At 39.6% G+C, this 17,622-nt stretch overlaps 1 protein-coding gene across 5 annotated transcripts in view; it reads right to left on the minus strand.

The window, feature by feature from the left end:
• CC2D2A (coiled-coil and C2 domain containing 2A) overlaps positions 1 to 17,622 on the minus strand; it is a 144,341-nt gene that overhangs the window by 55,568 nt on the left and 71,151 nt on the right. For all 5 annotated transcript variants that reach the window (XM_020806583.3, XM_073001050.2, XM_073001051.2 and 2 more), the window contains 3 exons: positions 7,478 to 7,625; positions 4,108 to 4,246; positions 2,776 to 2,979 (listed from right to left, as the gene is read on the minus strand). In XM_020806583.3, coding sequence (XP_020662242.2) covers positions 2,776 to 2,979; positions 4,108 to 4,246; positions 7,478 to 7,625 — 491 coding nt within the window. The remainder of the gene's footprint in view (positions 1 to 2,775; positions 2,980 to 4,107; positions 4,247 to 7,477; positions 7,626 to 17,622) is intronic.

A 17,622-nucleotide genomic window follows, 5' to 3' on the forward strand; every position in this document is an offset into this window, starting at 1 on the left:
AATAGTCATGTGGGGTCTTGGTTTTTTTTAATTTTAATCTGTAAATAGCCCAGAGTTGTGCTTGCACTAAAGGAGTGATATATAAATCAAATACATTAATTAATTGAATACAATCTCCTTTTACAGCCATTCAGTCTTGACTGCAAGATTCACTACATTAAATAGTTGGATTATGTGCTTCCCTTCATGAAGGAAATCCCAAATCTCTCATAGTCTGACAGCAATGTTCATAGTGTCCCAAACAGCAATACCAGCAGTTGTATTCTAGGGTCCAAGTCCCTCACCCCTGCAACAACAGGGCCAGCTTCTGCAACACTGTCCTGACAAGCATGGCAGGGGTCTGTCCTCCACAGACACCACCCAAGAGGAAGGACACGGTAGAAGCAGAGGTGTTCATGCAGCAGCCATGCAACCAAAAAGAGGTGAATTCCTTCTCTTATTTGGCTGAGAAGAGGTCTGTTTAAGGAGGTCTGGCCAAGGTGGCAGAACCACAGACTCATTGAATAATTGAGTTGGAAGGGGTTTATAAATCCATAGAGTCCAATCCCCGGTTCAATGTAAGAATCCAAATCAAAGTAGATCTGACAGATGGTTCTCCAATTTTCTCTTGAATGCCTCCAATAATGGAACGCTCACCACCTCTCTAGCTAATTGGTTCAATTGTCTGTCATACTGGTCTACGTTTTTCCTGATATGCAGCCTAAATCTGGCTTTCTGTCGCTTGAGTCAATTATTGTATGTCCTGGAGAAATATAGACGTCTTTTGGGAGAAGACCAAGCTAAAGTAGGAATTGACCACTTCTGCCTTCTCTTTGCCATCTCATATAATTTTCCCAAACCCATTGAGTAGCTTAGCCACTATTTCTTTGCTCTATTTTTTGTTACACACATACCCGAAGAATGCCTTTTTGTGCTTTCAGCTTCTCTTGCTCACCTTTTGCCTTTCTAATGTCATCATTGCAATTCTTTGCTATTTGACTGTATACTTCCTTTGTAGCCTGGCCTTCTATCCATTTTCTCTAAGTGTCCTTTTTGTTTTCAGATCCTCTCTGAGCTTTCTGTAAAGCCACATTGGTCTTTTTTGCTGAATTCCATCTTTTATTATTGTTGGAATTGTTTATAGTTGTGTCTTTAGAATGTCCTTTTTTAAAGAAATTCCCACCCATCTTGGACTCCTTTTCCTGTTACGGTTTCCTGCCATGGGACATTACCAATGATTGTATGACTGTTCTGAGTTTATTAAAATTGGCTTTTCGAAAGTTCAGCTACACTCTGCTTTCACTTCTTTTGAAATCACAAACTCAAGTAGAACATTGTCACTCCCCCATGGAGTTCCTCTTGCTACTACTTCTTCCATCAAGTCATCTCTATTGGTTAGGATCAAGTCCAGGATAGCTCCTCCTCTGGTTTCCTCTTCCACTTTTTGTAGGAGAAAATTATCAGCCATACAAACCAAGAATTCTTGGAAGGTCTATATTTGGCAAAATGTGTCTCCCAATATATCAAGATAATTGAAGCCTCACATTACTGCTAATCGTATTTCCTTGAAGTTCTTGCCATTTGTTTTTCAAAAGTTTTATCTGCATTATCTTCTCAACTGGGTGGTCAGTCTTTTTTTGCCCCAGTTATATAAATCCCAACATCCTACAATCAGAGAGAAAACTGATTTGAGCACACCTCATGGGGAGGTATCTCTAAGGCAGAGGTTTTAAACTCAATTTACCTGGGGGCTGCTAGAGGCAGAGTCTGAGTGAGGCTGGGCCGCATCAGATTTTCCGCCAAGTGGAGCAAGAGCCCGAGGAAGCGGCCCAGGAATTTCCTTAGCCAGCAGACAGGTGGGCTGGCTGGCAGGCTGCAGTTCTGGATGGAGGGTGCAAGAGGTGCTGTCTTGGGAGAGAGCCGGCGAGTGAGGCAAGGCTTTTTTTTTTACTCTTGACAGCAGAGGACGTGTGGATGCTTTGGGGGGGCAGGCAAGGCGTGGGCCACAAACTATCATCTGGGGGGCTGCAAATGGCCCCCGGGCCGCATGTTTGAGACCCCTGCTCTAAGGTATTTGATGTAGTCCAGACATTCACACATGACAGCACACTCTATGGTAGAGCTGCTGGTTTGGAAACCTAAAATGTTCATCCTTAATTGATAGCTGTAGTTTTTAGAAGGAGGCTCTAGAGCACTGGTTCTTAACCTTGGGTTACTCAGGAGTTTTGGACTGCAACTCCCAGAAGCCTTCACCACCTGCTGTGCTGACTGGGGTTTCTGGGAGTTGCAGTTCAAAAGCATCTGAGTAACAAAGGTTAAGAACCACTGCTCTAGAGGGATAGGGGTCCCCAAAGAAGCTTTTGGAATAGTCAATTGAATCTCTTAAATATCATTTGAGAAATGAAGCAGGGGATATTTCACAAGATGCTATAATTTTCCCATCCCCATTTAGTAGCTGAGCCACAGTTTCTTTTCTCTGTTTTTTGTTACAGACACCCAAATCCAAATTTTGGTACTCTTACATGCCCCTCTAAAACACTTCTCTGTATCAATTTTCTCCACAGCATGCTTAGCCTTATATACTTATATCATGTTCTCTGCTTCACCTTTTTTCCTCAGCTAATTTTTCATGTGGGATCCTCTAAATGTTCTAAAAGCAGGGTTCTATAAATAAGGGCTTTCTAAATAAGGGCTTTAGAATTCTATAGCAGTAATGTAGAACAAGGATATTTAAACCAAGAATGAAAAAAAAAAAACAGCAAACAGTTCAATTATCATGAATTTAGAGCAGCTTACCTGCAATGCTTTTTCACTGATTTCTCTTTCCAGTAAGGGAATACACTTACAACTTTGAAATTCAGTCACTTCTGTGTTTCTGAGTTGAAGCAGTCGGAATCTTTTGGATCTGTTAAGTTCTTCATCAGAAACAAAATTAAATTCTTCTTGTAATTGCTCGAGCCTGAAGAAACTGGGAACAGACGCATCGCCGCTTGTAGCAACCTAAACAAGTAAATACAATTTTAATAAAAAAGAAAAGAAGGAAAGGGGGGTTCTCAGGCTTAAGAAGTCACTGCCAACAGTTACCTGCTACTTCTGGATATGGCTTAGCCTCCATTCCCTCCTACCTGCTTAATCAAAATGAAAGAGAGGTACTGTGGATAAAGGACTTTAAGAGAAATAATGCCCCACATCACAGAAAAAACTGTGAACTCTTTTGTTATAAACCTATGTATTTTCGTGCTATTACAGATTATAAAATCTATTATTTGAAGAAGTGGTGTCAAAGTCTAGTTTACTTATACTTGCTTTTACTTAAGCAAAGTGTTTTGATCTTAGAATCACTACTAAGACACCAATCTGCAACCCATATACAATGGCTACATTTCCCTTAGTTCAATTAATATATGCCTCTGAAACATCTTAATATACTGTATATAACTTACTAGCACATGAAAAAACAACAAAAGACATAAGTTTGAGTATACAGTATCATACATACTGTCTTATACCACCTGCAAATCTGTGGCCATTCAACTATAAATAAAAATGTGATGCAATCAGCCAGTTACTGGGCAGAAAGGATTGAAAGAATACACAGTTTTGTTATTGTTGTTGTTGATTTAGCTATAGACACTACAAGAGTCCTCAATGAAGAATTACAGTCACTAGTGAGAACCCTTGCTTTCAGCTGAAAGTGCTTCCTCAGGTCTCTGTAACTGCATAAAATGTCTTACAGTGTCCATTTCAGAATCAAAGCCCAAACAAACGTAACAGGTGCTGATGGACTACATGAATGCTAAGAAAGATGCAATTCTTAAACCAGCTGTCATCCTAGTTTTGGGCAATTTGCACAATTTGTAAAATTGCATAAAATTGTACAATCTGCACACTTTTTCAGAAAGAAGGCAGTTAAAAGAAAACAACACCCTGTACTCACATCAACAAAAATGTTATATTAAAAGCACCAGAAAATTCTCTACTCTCCTTTCTAACAAGCAGAACAACACTGTGATAACAAGATAGGATAGAATGTATTTCCCTGTCAAGTAATCATCTTCGTTTTTAAAACTGTGGAAACAACTTGGCAAAACTAAAGTTTCAGTGTCATGTTTAATGGGTCTGTCTTACCATTATTAGCTGCATCAGGGCTGCATTGTTTGGGTCATTTGGATCAAGTTTTGTTTCAGCCACCCATTTGGCTAGTTTCTTCATGTCAGTTAACCCTGATGTGCCAATGGATGCAATGGCATCAATATTTTTTAAAGTACTGGAAATATAAAAACAAACAAACAGAAATTCAAAAAATTTGTTTTAAAATTCTGATTTTTGGGGGCCAAAAAAGTGGCACCTAACCTTGTACATGACACAGTTTTACAAAGCATTACAGTACATTGTACATTGAGGGTTTTATGACTACATCCAAAAAGTATAACATTAATGTGAAACATAATGTGTTATGGAACAAACTACACCATTCTCCAATCCTTCAGTCACTTCTTTCTCTTCTACTGGAGCTCTCTCCATTAGCACTCCATTAGGAATCAGTATAAACACTTCTATTAACAATTCTTCCATGACATATATATGGAATTTGCTCTCAGTTTATACTGGGCACCAGCCAGATGACTTCTTGTTGTTATTCTCTTACTAGTCACTTTGACTTTTGATGCAGGAAATCTAAAAAATGATGTTATATTGTATTCAAGCCCATCTCCTAGGTTCTATTTCCTGTACTTATCTTCCTGAATATTTTATCCAGAATGATCAGATATAACAAATTCGTATGTTGCATTTCAAATGAAGTGACTTGGATATTGTTACTTTCTCAGATTTGTTAGGCTTTCTTCTTCTCCCACATGAATTGAACACGCAATCCTAGGTAGCAACTAATGATCACATGAGAGAGAACATTTCAAAACATAAGCAACTGATTTGGTTTATTATTTTAGTTATTTTTATTACAGTGCTGCCTCGACTTACGAACATCCCAACATATGATTATTGCGAGTTATGACCAGCGCTGGCCATAAAATTTTGCTTTGACTTGTGGCTAGAGCTTCCAGTTACAACAGGGGAAAAAGGCAGGGAAGTCAAATCGCTAACCATTGGTAGCGAGGAGGCTGCATCTTTGTAGCTCTTTCGCCCCTCGGTTAGAGAGTGTGTGATCAGAGGAGGCTTCAGACTGCCTGGTAAGGTAAGGTGCTGCTTTCTACTTTTTAAAAACTGTTCTGGGTGGATTTTGCAGTGTGGTTTTGGGCTGTGTGGTGGGATTATGTTTCTATGCTGTGATGGGTCTTGCAGGGGTTTTTTTTTTTTGTTTTTTTCCCCATTTCCGATGGGTTTTGCGGGGTCTGTTTGCTTTTGGGTTCCCCCCATTTCTGATGGGTCTTGTGGGGTTTATTTGCTTTTGGGGGGGTTCCCCCCATTTCCGATGTGTCTTGCGGGTTTTGTTTGCTTTTTGGTTTGCTTTTTTTGCATTTCCGAAGGGTCTTGCACGGTTTGTTTGCTTTCTGTTTTTTTTTTGTTTGTTTTTTTTGGATTTCTGATGGGTCTTGCATAGTTTGTTTGCTTTTCGCTTTTTTGCATTTCCGATGGGTCTTGCATGGTTTGCTTGCTTGGCTTTTTTTTTGTATCTCTAAAGGGTCTTGCATGGTTTGTTTGCTTTTCTTCCCCCCCCTTCAGCTGGAATGGATTAATCTTTTTTCCAATGGGTCTTGCATGCTTTGTTTGCTTTTTGCTTTGCAGTTTTTGCATTTCCGAAGGGTCTTGCATGATTTGTTTTCTTTTCTCCCCCCCCTTCGGCCGGAATGGATTAATTGCGTTTCCGATCAGTCTTGCAGTGTTCTCTTTTTTTGGTGATTTTTTTCCTTCGGCCAGAAAGGATTAATTTCATTTCAGTGCATTCCTGTGGGAAACGGTGCTTCAACTTATAACCATTTCGAGTTACGACCGGAGTTCTGGAACCAATTAAGTTTGTAAGTTGAGGCACCACTGTATTATTATTTAAAAACCCTCTGGCTTATGAATGTGGGTTATTCTGCTTCAAAATCTTTCATTTTCTTGGACCTTCTCTTTCTTTTTATCTTTAAGTTTACCAATTTTATAGGTTTAAAATGCTGCCAAGTTGATATCTATTGTTCTAAATCAATGTTATAACCATTAGTTTGTGTTTATTTTATCATATTTTTCACCACAAAATACCTTCTTAAATTTAACATTTATCTCCACATTCTAACCAATATTTTGTGCCCCTCTTATAATGCCATCTTTCATTTTCCATCTTATGTACCATGCATCCATTCTCAAGAGCTTCATCCACTCCATGTATCCACTCCTTTGTCCTATCTGCCACAGCATCTGTCCCATCATCTCAATTCTTCTCCATTTCACAGCAAAGTTCATAATAAAGTTCACCATTTGCTGCACTTCTACTGCTAACATCTCCATAACAGGGATTAACAATTTAGCTCCGTGTTTTTATCTGGTGTAGCCCATTAGGTATAATGTTTTGAATATTCTTGAGAAAGTCTTGTTGCCCCATGATCAGAGGTATTATGTGGATTTCTTTCCAGTAGATAGTAACCACAGTAGTTACTCACAATTGTAGCTTATGTAAGCTAGGCAAGCTTCCATGGGCATTTTGTGGAGGAGTCTGTTTTTTCTCTCTTTGTTCTCACTCATCACATGGCCTAGTGGGAGGGCCTAGTGATTTGAATTGGGGTTTAGCTGGAGCCTGTGCTCATTCTCCCTAGGAGGTTTTGGCTGGAAATGAAGGCTAGGTAAGCTTCCATGGGCATTTTGTGGAGGAGTCTGTTTTTTTCCTCTCTTTGTTCTCACTCATCACATGGCCTAGTGGGAGGGCCTAGTGATTTGAATTGGGGTTTTGCTGGAGCCTGTGCTCATTCTCCCTAGGAGGTTTTGGCTGGAAATGAAGGCTAGGTAAGCTTCCATGGGCATTTTGTGGAGGAGTCTGTTTTTCTCTCTCTTTGTTCTCACTCATCACATGGCCTAGTGGGAGGGCCTAGTGATCTGAATTGGGGTTTTGCTGGAGCCTGTGCTCATTCTCCCTAGGAGGTTTTGGCTGGAAATGAAGGCTGACCTTTGAATTGTGTACAAATACCACATACCTTTTTGCTTTTTTTTTTTGAACTGTACCTACTTATACATATGTCTACAATAATCTCCAATTTTCTCTTCCTGATTTTCTTTACAGACAGGGCATTGCATGGCTGCTTCCCATGTGATATATGAACTCTGGCTTTTAGAGTTTCTATGAATATAATGTGAAATCTACAAGCACTCTTACCTAATGCAACAAAGACCAACCAAATATGGTGTAACAAATGAAATAATGGCCTTTATAGCAAAAATTGTATATTTCTTTCTATTACATAATTCATCAAATATATAATAAAATAAAGGTGCTCATCATGAAAGCAGTTTATTTATGCATCACAAAACTATAAAACATTTTCAAATACTTATTGAAGTTTGTTACCTTGAGATTCCAGAAGTTTTATGTGATACTGGAGGAATCAAGGGTATCCCATTTTCTTTATCTGCCCAGGAAACACTGCAAGACACCTTGCCAGAGGTCATTAAAATAATCTTATTGCTGCCATCAGCTTCAAATGAAAATGGTACACCTGGAGCAAGATATCAAACATAATAACACAAACCATGGTTTGTCATTATGTGCAAGTGTCAACAAAACCTTTGTCCCCTCTTTTAATCATGAGAGATGATAACCGACCGGCAGCAGCAAATAACAATTCTTTGCTGTGACCAAACTCAGTAAATAATGGCTTACTCAAACAGAGGTTTGTTAATAAGTCAAGATGTCAAACAAGAATCATGTCAACCTGAGATCATACCAATGAAATCCAGAACACTGTGTAGAACTGAATGACAATTGTTTAACACATCAGAATGAGGATCACAAGGTGCTGAGATGGAGGACAGGGTTGTTTTATTTTATCCATTTTATCTCCACTTTTTCTCACAAATAAGAGTTTTTTCAACCTCATGTGCTGCCTTTAGTAGGTTTAGCTAGGAGAGAGCTTTGTGGGCTGGGGAGACTGTTATTCAATCCAGCATTTCCTTTCCTGCCTGATTTTAAAAGCCTCTGCTTAAGTGACTTTTTCTCCTTTTTAAGTCTGCTGGCAGTTAATACTGTTAGTGCACTTTGGAATACAGTCTGCAGGAGTCTGTTAAAGGCAGGCTGAGTCTGTTGAGGCCTGTTGCTATAAGCACTCATTTTTTAACAGTAGGTTGTTTGAGCAGAATCGCGAATAAATGGAACTTTTTTTTATTCTTCTGCTTACCAATGTCTCAAAGTAAGCAGTTAAGACTATAATTGCAAATTGATGAGAACAAAGGGTGGCCTACTCTGGGGAGACTTGAAGCCAATTCTGCTTTGTAAATCCTTGCACTTTTATGCATCTAGAAGAGTTTAGCCAAAATTCAAAACTCCATAACAGTTAAAGGGCCCAATCTCCAGTGACCAGAGAAACAGGCAGATTGCTAACAAGTGTTTTTCAGGCACTGTTGTTTTTCTAAGTGTTGTTTTTCTTCTTCTTCTCCCCTGTCTCCCAAAACACCTCATAACTGGCTGAAGAGAATTGTTTCTTTTCTAAGATTGCTAACCAAACTTGCTCAGAAAGAAAAGAAGAAAAATGGCTCTAGATCACAGAAACGAATTTTGGGCAAAATGTCAGAGTTTTGAATTTCTATCAGTGGTGAAAACAGGCCACAGAAATTTGATAGTGCATGTTTGTTTACAAAGACAAAAAAAAAAAAAAAAACAAAAGCAGCACAAGCCAGGGCTGAATGGAAACATGAGGGTCGTATAGGAAAAGTAATAATTTCATGTTGTTTCTCAGATAAACAGATGGTATACATTAAAGGCTGTGAAACTGCTAGAGATTCTAGAAGCATTTGAAAGATCTTATGTTTTTTCTAGCGCTAAGACAAAGTCAGTTTTTATTAGGGAACTGGTATGGTTTCATCTTGATAGCAAGCAAGATTGTGAAAAACACATTTCTGCTCTGTTAACAGTGTTCAACGATTTACATTTAACTGGCTTTGAACTGACTGGTAGACATAAAATGGGCATTCTCACAGCCTCACTAAGTGAATGCTTTGATGCTTTTTTGTCCAACTTGTACACTTCTTCCTTGGATTGCTTGGGTCTGACCAGTGGAGTTTTGGTTACACATGGATTTTTTTCTTCCTCCTCTTCCTCTTTCTCCCCCTCAAAAATATTCTATAATAGGTTTGGTTTCTCTTTCCCCCCCCCCCCACACACACACCTGTCCTGGCAGCTGGGCTTATTGGATTCGAGCAACAGACTGTTCAGGCATAGAATGAGAAAGAACTCCACACAGCAATAATATACATGTCAGGACAATTAAAGCACCTTTGGAATGAAACTGACAAGCAGAGGGCAGCTGAGTAACTCATGGCCAAACACTATTGCATGGAAAGGAAGTAGGGGATGGGGGCAAGGAAGAACGAGATAGACAAAGGCAAGTTTTCTTTGTCTTTAAGAGACTCAGCTTCCAATGAGTTCTGAGAAAACCTGCATGCAAAGCAACCTCCAATGAAAAGTGCTAAGATTGACTGCCCAGAATTCCAGACAGACTTCAGATCCTGGCCCCAGCATTGGATTTCGAACTACGTAGGGCTCCGATACTCCTAAGCCCAGCACTGCTGAAAGGAAAGCGTAGACTAAACAGCTAAGTTTTCAGGAGTGTCTGTGTTCTGTCTGAGGGAAGAGTGCATAGACCAAAATGAGATCTCAACTGAAAGTGGCCCAAATTAGAAGCTGAGTAGGAAAGGAAATAGAAAACTGCTGGAGATGTGGAAAGATGGGTCACATGACAAATGAGTGTCCATTCCCAAAAGATTTCTTAACCAATAGAAGCACTAGTAGTTTTAAATAAAACAACAAAGACAGAAAATATGTAGAGTCTGACAAACAGAGAGACAAATGGAAAGGCTGGAACAGTATGTAAATGGAAAGTATGCACGGGCCATGATTGTGAACAGAAATCAAATTGCTGGATCATTGACTCAGGCTGGATCTTTGACTCAAATCAAAAAGATTTCTTTATAAATCTTGATGAGAGATCTAATGGAAATATTAAAGTTGCTAATGGTGATTCCATGAAAATTTAAGGTGAAGGGTTTGATATTCTGCAATGTAATCTGAGAGCCGCTCCAGTCCGGCCCACCCATTGCCACTCCTGTCTGGACCGCCCATCACCGCCGAGTGAGCCGGAGCTCCGGCTCATCACCCAGCATGGCAGTAAGCAAAACTTACGAGATTTGACGCTGGGATCTCGTAAGTTTTGACTGTTACTCTTGAGCCGCACACTGTAGAGCCTGTGGCTCAAGAGGCCGGAAGCGATCCTTGCACAGGTGATGTGATGATGCAGCACATCACCTGTGCGGGATAGAAGACAGTCGGAGAGGAAGGCTGTGGGGGAATGGAGAACAGGTGAGTTACCTCAGTGTCTGGGTTTCCCCACACACACACATGGTGAATGAATTACAACGCTCACATAGTTAACTCCCTTAAAAGTTTACGGAGATAAGGGAGGCGGGGCTTTGTTGCGGTGCTGCCAGCAACTCCAGAGAAGAGCTCTCTGGGGAAAACTGGAACCCTCCGGTTCGGGATCCCCCTTTTGAAATGGGGATCAAAGGAGAGTCTAGAAGAAGTCTCTCTGAAGCAGATGGTGAGCAGCAGAAGGAGAAGAAAGGGAGGCAGACCCAGACTTTTTTCTTCTGAAGAAATCACCATGCACGGACTGGAGCGGGCACCATTTTTTGGCACTGAGCCGCGAGGAACCCTTTACCGGGGGAGAGGAGAGCAACCAATATAAACTAATAATATATAACAAGTAAGTAAGCCGAAGCCTCTGATTTATGAAACAGCCTCATTAAGCTGAAATAAGAATGAAAATATTTGGCTGAAAGAATAAATGCAGCGGCGGGTTTATCTTATCAGTCTGACTCAAAAGCAAAACTAAGCTTCTCCAAGTGAACTCTTAAAACACCAGGCTGATTCTAAAGCCAAGAGTCTGAGATGGAAAAATAAATCTTATGTTTCTGGAAAAGAATCCCAGACAGCAACACCGTCTGACTGGATTTAAGAGACTTTGGTGGATGCAGTGTGGCTGGGATACGTTACTCTTTGCCTTCTCTGGACTTTGTGAACTATAAATAATAGAATCTGGTGGTTTTCGGGAGAAGGAGCTGACGTGGCCGACTGGACTAAGGAGCATTAAGGGGTTAATGAAGATCACAAGACGAGTTTCAAGGACAATCTACTGGACAGTTTGAGTCTCTGTGATTGTTGTTTTGTTTGTCGGACTGCAGACCGCGTGTGAGTCTAATAATAGAAGCGTGCTGAACTCAGGAGAAGAAGAAATAACTGCGTCACGGTTCTAATTGATATTGTATTTGCTGGGCTAAAAGTTGATTTTTATACTACAATATTTGGACAAAGATTGGAGGGAGATCTAAGGAGAGGTTTATGATGAGGGGTTTGAATTGTTGATAAAATTGTGGAAATTGTGGAAGGATTTCTAGGGGGTGATTATTGTGGTATTTATGCAAACCCCAAAGCCTGAGATGGACCCCAAAAATTCAAAAGAACAAATGGAGACTTGGTCTGTTCAATCCCAAAGTTCTGGAATAGTGGTGCAAGAAATAGAAAAGGAATGGCAGATTAATATACAAAGGCTAATATTAACAGGGTTCCAGTGAGTGAATGCAGGTCTTAGCAAAATAGAAGATTTGATGAAAGGGACGAAAGAGGGGACAGTAGATGCCAAACAAAACTTAAATGAAGTTGTACAGACTTTAGAATCGTCTGTATTAGACATGACACCAGGTAATATGAATGCAGTAGAGAGTTATCCAGTGACCCATGCAGCTTCCAAAGTTAAAAAGCTTTATGACAAAAATCTTAAGGAGGCAGAGATACTGAAACCAGACAATCTTATGGTGAAAATATGGGAAGTGAAAAAAATGGATATTCTGTCAGATGGGCTGAAAGACTGTTCAATTCAAAAAGAAACTGAACAATGGGATGTATTGTATAAATCGCAGCAGCTACCAGACAATGTTGGAATAACATAGAATAAAATTAAAATTAAATGATAAGATAAAAGCAGGAGGGTAATCAAACTGTGAAAAAGCAAAAAGTTGATATGTATTAGTAATATGAACTGATTGGATGATGTTATACTATATGCTTCCTATCCCCCAAAACCATTTTTCCTTTCCTATCCCCTCTTTCTTTTTGTACCCTTTATCCTTGTTCCTAAATAAAATAAAAAATTAAATAAAAAGTTTACGGAGATAACTATGCCAGCCTTGTAGTTTGTTCACCGCAGGGCCTCACCCAATGATGGCCTATTACTACGCACAAATTGGGGGCCTATTATTTATGGTTCAGCCCCCAAACATAGTTCAGATTTTTCATGTGGTCCCCTATAGAAATTAATTGCCCACCCCTGCCCTAGTGGAATAGCTCCTTTAAGGAGGCACATTCTTTACAGGCATCACAAGATGTTCCAAAGCCAGCCATCAGATTCTCATTGCAACTTAAAAAAAGTGTACAGCTCTTCGCCTGTCCTATCTCTCAAGATCATTGTAGAGAAATAAGCCAGTAACCTGAGAGACTGACCAGATGCTGGCAGTTGAAGCCAACAGATGGAGAAAATGTGCAAAGGAACAAAATAGAACCACTGCATAAGGATCAGACATGGATACTAACTGAGCTACCACCACCAGGCAAGAGAGCTATCAGATGCAAGTGAACATTCAAGCTGAAACAAGGTGCAAACAGAGAAGCAGAGTGCTACAAAGCAAGACTAGTTATAAACGGGTTCCTACAGATATATGGAAAAGACTTTGATGAAACCTTTGCTCCTGTTGTTAAGTAGAACACAATAAGAATGCTCCTGAGTGTGGCAGCCTCCAGAAAAATGCAAGTCAAGCCCCTAGATGTCAAGACTGCATTTTTACATGGAGAGATTGCAGAGGAGTTGTATATGGAGCAGCCACTTAGCTTCATTAACCAAGAGCATCCTGATTCTGTTTGCAAATTTCAAAAAGGCCTGTATGGACAGAAGGAAGCTGCTTGGGTGTGGAACCAGGAACTGAAAAAGATGCTTTTACAACAAAGTTTCAAGCAAGGTGATGCAGATCAGTACTTGTTTACCAGATGCATAAATGGACATTTCACCTGTATTCTTATGTAGATGGCTTACATATAGCTATTAAAGGAAACAGCACTACAAAGAGATTTTAAACTATCTTAACAAAGAGATAGAAATCAAAGAGGTAGGGGATGCAACATATTATTTTGACATTACAACTGAAAAGGTGGCAGAAGGTGTCATTGTATCAAGGAATTTGCCAGGCTGCAGCCACCCGGGGAGGTCTCCAAAGTCACCTCCCATTGCGCTGGTGCCACCTCACCACCATGCAGGTGGAAAGGGTTCCATTCTACTGTGGAAGGAGGAAAAGCCAGAGCACCCTCCATCCTGAACTCCAAATGGGTTTGCAGCACTTGCACCAGGGTTTTCCTCCAAGCCCCTAGGCTGTCAGGATCCAACAAGGGCTGGCCACTATTCAACTGTGCAGCGAGTCTTGTCCTCCCACCTTCTGCCAGGAGTGGTGATTGGATCGCGCACTGTGAAGCCATTCATAGAATCACACTGTCTATATCCACGGCCCCATGGGGCTGGATCCTCATTAATGTCACCTGTGAGGGGATATTCATATATGAATCTGAATAACCCCATCTCTAGTAAAAAGCATTTAAGTTTCAAGATTACATTTAAGGATCTTCAAGCAAAGCATGAGATTCTAGCAACAGGCAAAAGACAAAAGAATGTGGCTATTACAGCTAACTAAGATTCTATCAGCCACATGTGACAAACATGATGGCTCTAACCTACTCGCTAGCTGTTCTATCCAAAGGACTCATCTCTCCTCTTCTCAGCTACCTCTGTTTCCCCTTTCTCTTCCCAAGCTAAATATTTAAGCCCTTTCTTATGTTTTCAGGACTTGTCTTTCAGTTTATATTTTTCGGGGGAATTCTGGCCAAAAGATACTTCAAAGAGCCTTTGAAGCCCCTTTTGGATACTTGAGATAATCTGCCCTGGAGGCAGGAACTCTGTCTTTGTGTAACCAGTATATTACAGTAAGGGAACAGGTCAACTTGTGAATTGTCTTCTTCCCTTGTGGGGACAAACTGAGGTCTTCCTGGTTTTCTAATAATATATCTGTATGTAACTTTGTAACTTTATGGCTGGTGCTATCTCCTGAGCTCTCTCAGCACGGGTGCATCAGTGCTTGTGTCAACACAGGTGGGTCTGATCTACTAAATCTGAAACAAAAGATACTGAAGCTTCTGGAAACATTAGATCTCCAAGATGCCCACAGTGCAACAACACCCATGCAGACAGATTTTCTTAAGAACAAGGAAAAAAGTGAATCTCTAGCAAATAATAGTAATTATAGAACACTATACATTAACTTTTATACCTTACAACCAGTACTAGACCAGATATAGCTACCAGTTATGAATACGAAGCAGAAGAGTTAGTTCTCCAACTCAGGGTGACTGGACATCTGTAAGAATTTGAAAGCGACCATGGACTTTCAGTTCATACTGCCAGCCAGTGAAAAACTCGCTCCTGGGAACTATTCAGAAAGATAATAGTCTATCAATTGTCACAATGCTCTTATATAAATCCATGCTGCAAGTTTGAATATTGTCCAAGTCAAACCAGCTTCAAAAGAGGGGGGAGGGACAGAATGTAGGCCAACATAAGTGCAACAGCTTAAATCACAGCTGTGACTTGCCACTGGTTAAGGAGTCACCATTTGTAGTTACGATAACAATGCCAAAAATAGCACAGATCTTCAGAAAAGAGAGAGAATACAACTAAAAATCAATACAATAATACAGTTCTCACTGCATGCCACATTTGTGGCTTGGTGAGCACTGAGGAATACTAAGAATGACTGTTTAATTCATGGTAATTTGCCACTATGGTTTATACACCTGTGTATATAGGTAAAACAATTGTGGCCACAGCAGAGTGAAACAATTTCACTGAAGTGATCAGGAGTTAAGGAAATTTATAGATGTAGCAAAACTACAATATTTTATGCTTTCTGGTTTTTTAAAAAGAGGTTTATAGAATGATGCCTACTGTGGAAAAATATGTTTTTCCTCCTTTTTTACAGCTAAAACTCAAGGTCATCTACTAAATTGACTGGAAGCAGATTCTGTTCTGATGAAAATACTTTTCTTTTCACAATGCATAATCAATTCAATGGATTTCCTACCAGATACAATGAATGCTACCAGTGGGTTTTAAACGAGGATTAAACAAATTGAAAGAGCTCCAATAAGGGCTCATGAGTCATGACATTTATATGGAAACTTCATATTTGCATATTGTATGACACTGAATCCTAACTACTGGGGAGCATTAGCTAGAGTTGGCAATTGCCATTGTCTTTATGAGGCATACTAATACACAAGGCATCAGACTGGTCAATATGGAAAATGGGTGCCAGGTCTTTGGTCTGGTTCAAAGGCGCTCTTCTTTATGTTCCTGTATAATAGAACCATAGAATCATGAAGTTGGAAGGGGCCTATAAGGCTACTGATTCCAATCCACTGCTCAGTGCAAGAAAACAAATCAAAGGATGTCTGCCAGGTGGTTGTCTAAATTTCTCCAGTGCTGGAGCACTCACCACCTCTTGAGGTAATTGGTTCCATTCCCATACTGCTCTAACAGTAAGGAAGTGTTTCCTGATATTCAACTGAAATCTGGCTTCCTGTAACTTGAGCCCATTTTTGCATGTCCTGCACTCAGGGATTATTGAGAACAGATCCTGCCCCTCTGTATAACAGCCTTTCAAGTATTAGAAGAGTGCTATCACATCTCTCCTTATTTTCTCAAGGTTAAACATGCCCAGTTCTTTTAGTATTTCCTCATAAGGCTTAGTTTCCAGCTCCCTGATCATCCTTGTTGCCCTCCCCTGAACTTGTTCCAACTTGTCAGCACGCTTCTTGAAGTGCGGTGGACTGGACGCAGTACTCAAGATGAGGCCTAACCAATGCCGAATAGAGGGGAACTAGTATCTCATGGAATTCGGAGACTATACTTCTGTTAATGAAGCCGAAAAGAGCATTTGCCTTTTATGTAGTCACATTACATTGTTGGCTCATTTTCAGCTTGTGATCTAGAACAATTCCAAGATCCTTCTCAGCTGTAGTATTGCTCAGCCAGATATCTCCCATCTTATAATTCTGTGTTTGGCTTTTTTTTCCTTAGGTGCAGTATTTGGCATTTATCCCTGTTGAATTTCATTCTGTTCTTTTCAACCCAGTGCTCAAGCCTATCCAGATCATTTGGAATTTAATTTCTATCTTCCAGGGTGTTAGCTATTCCACCCAATTTTGTGTAATCCACAAATTTGATTAGCATTCCATGAATCCACTGATCTAGGTCATTAATAAAAATAAGAAGTCTGTCAAAGTACTAATTGGGGAAAAAATTAAATCTGAATTTTCATAGGTTTCCCATTTTGAGTTTTCACAATATAGAAAGGATGTTATTGCTAACATTGTCCAGCTGCTATTCTCAAAAAATGGGGGTTCAGATCATATGTGGTGTAGGGTACAGGATGCCAATACTATCCTTTGATTTATATCACCAAATTCTAACAGTGTGACATATTTACCTCTGGGCAGTTCCCAAAATTTCAGACAGCCTCAACAGATTGCAAAGTCCAACCCTAGTAAACTCATATACTGTATTCAAAATTTCTATTTAATATTTAATTAAGAAAAGTATAAAGCCAATCTCCAATGTTGTTTTAAAACATAAGCACTATGAATTCTTACTATACAACTAGAGCAATGAAAGACCTAAAATATATTTGGAACAACTATTTCTGATATTTTAATCCTGCAAAAAAATCAAAATATTTGGAATAGGAAAGTGCTTATACCGCATGCAACTTTTAACTCATTTGGTAAAGAAATGAAGACATATATTTAGCTACTCATGTCAAGCACAATACTACTGGAGTAACAGGGACTTCTTCCCTCAGAATATTACTTTTACCAAAAGTAGGTAAACAGACAATGTTACCTTTACATTGCTCCTTAAACACTGTCATAGATAAGTGCAGAGTTTTTTAACTGTCCTGATTTTTAAAAAAAGAGTAATACCAACTTTGGTGAAACATACACAAACTTTATTATTTTGGTGACATAGCCCTGACTATGCTTCCCAGCACCAGCCAGCAGTTATGTATGGTATAATATTTTATGAGTGATAATTACTTTACTTCTCTCCTTTATATAGCTTAAGTCTGAATAGATCCTTGGTATCCCACATATTCCAAGAAAACTTTCCAGCTTCTTCACAAAAACAAAACACCCAGCTCTTCCTAATAACACAGCTCTTAAACTATTTCTAATCTCCCACACTTTTCCTTCACTCTCTCTGATGTCACTCTGAAAGCATCCTAGTTTTTTCTGTCTCTTAACCTAAACTCACTGTACTAAAAACTGAAATCAGCTAAAACTGATTTCTC

The sequence above is a fragment of the Pogona vitticeps genome, chromosome 5, assembly GCF_051106095.1.
Source record: "Pogona vitticeps strain Pit_001003342236 chromosome 5, PviZW2.1, whole genome shotgun sequence".
Lineage (NCBI taxonomy): Eukaryota > Metazoa > Chordata > Lepidosauria > Squamata > Agamidae > Pogona > Pogona vitticeps.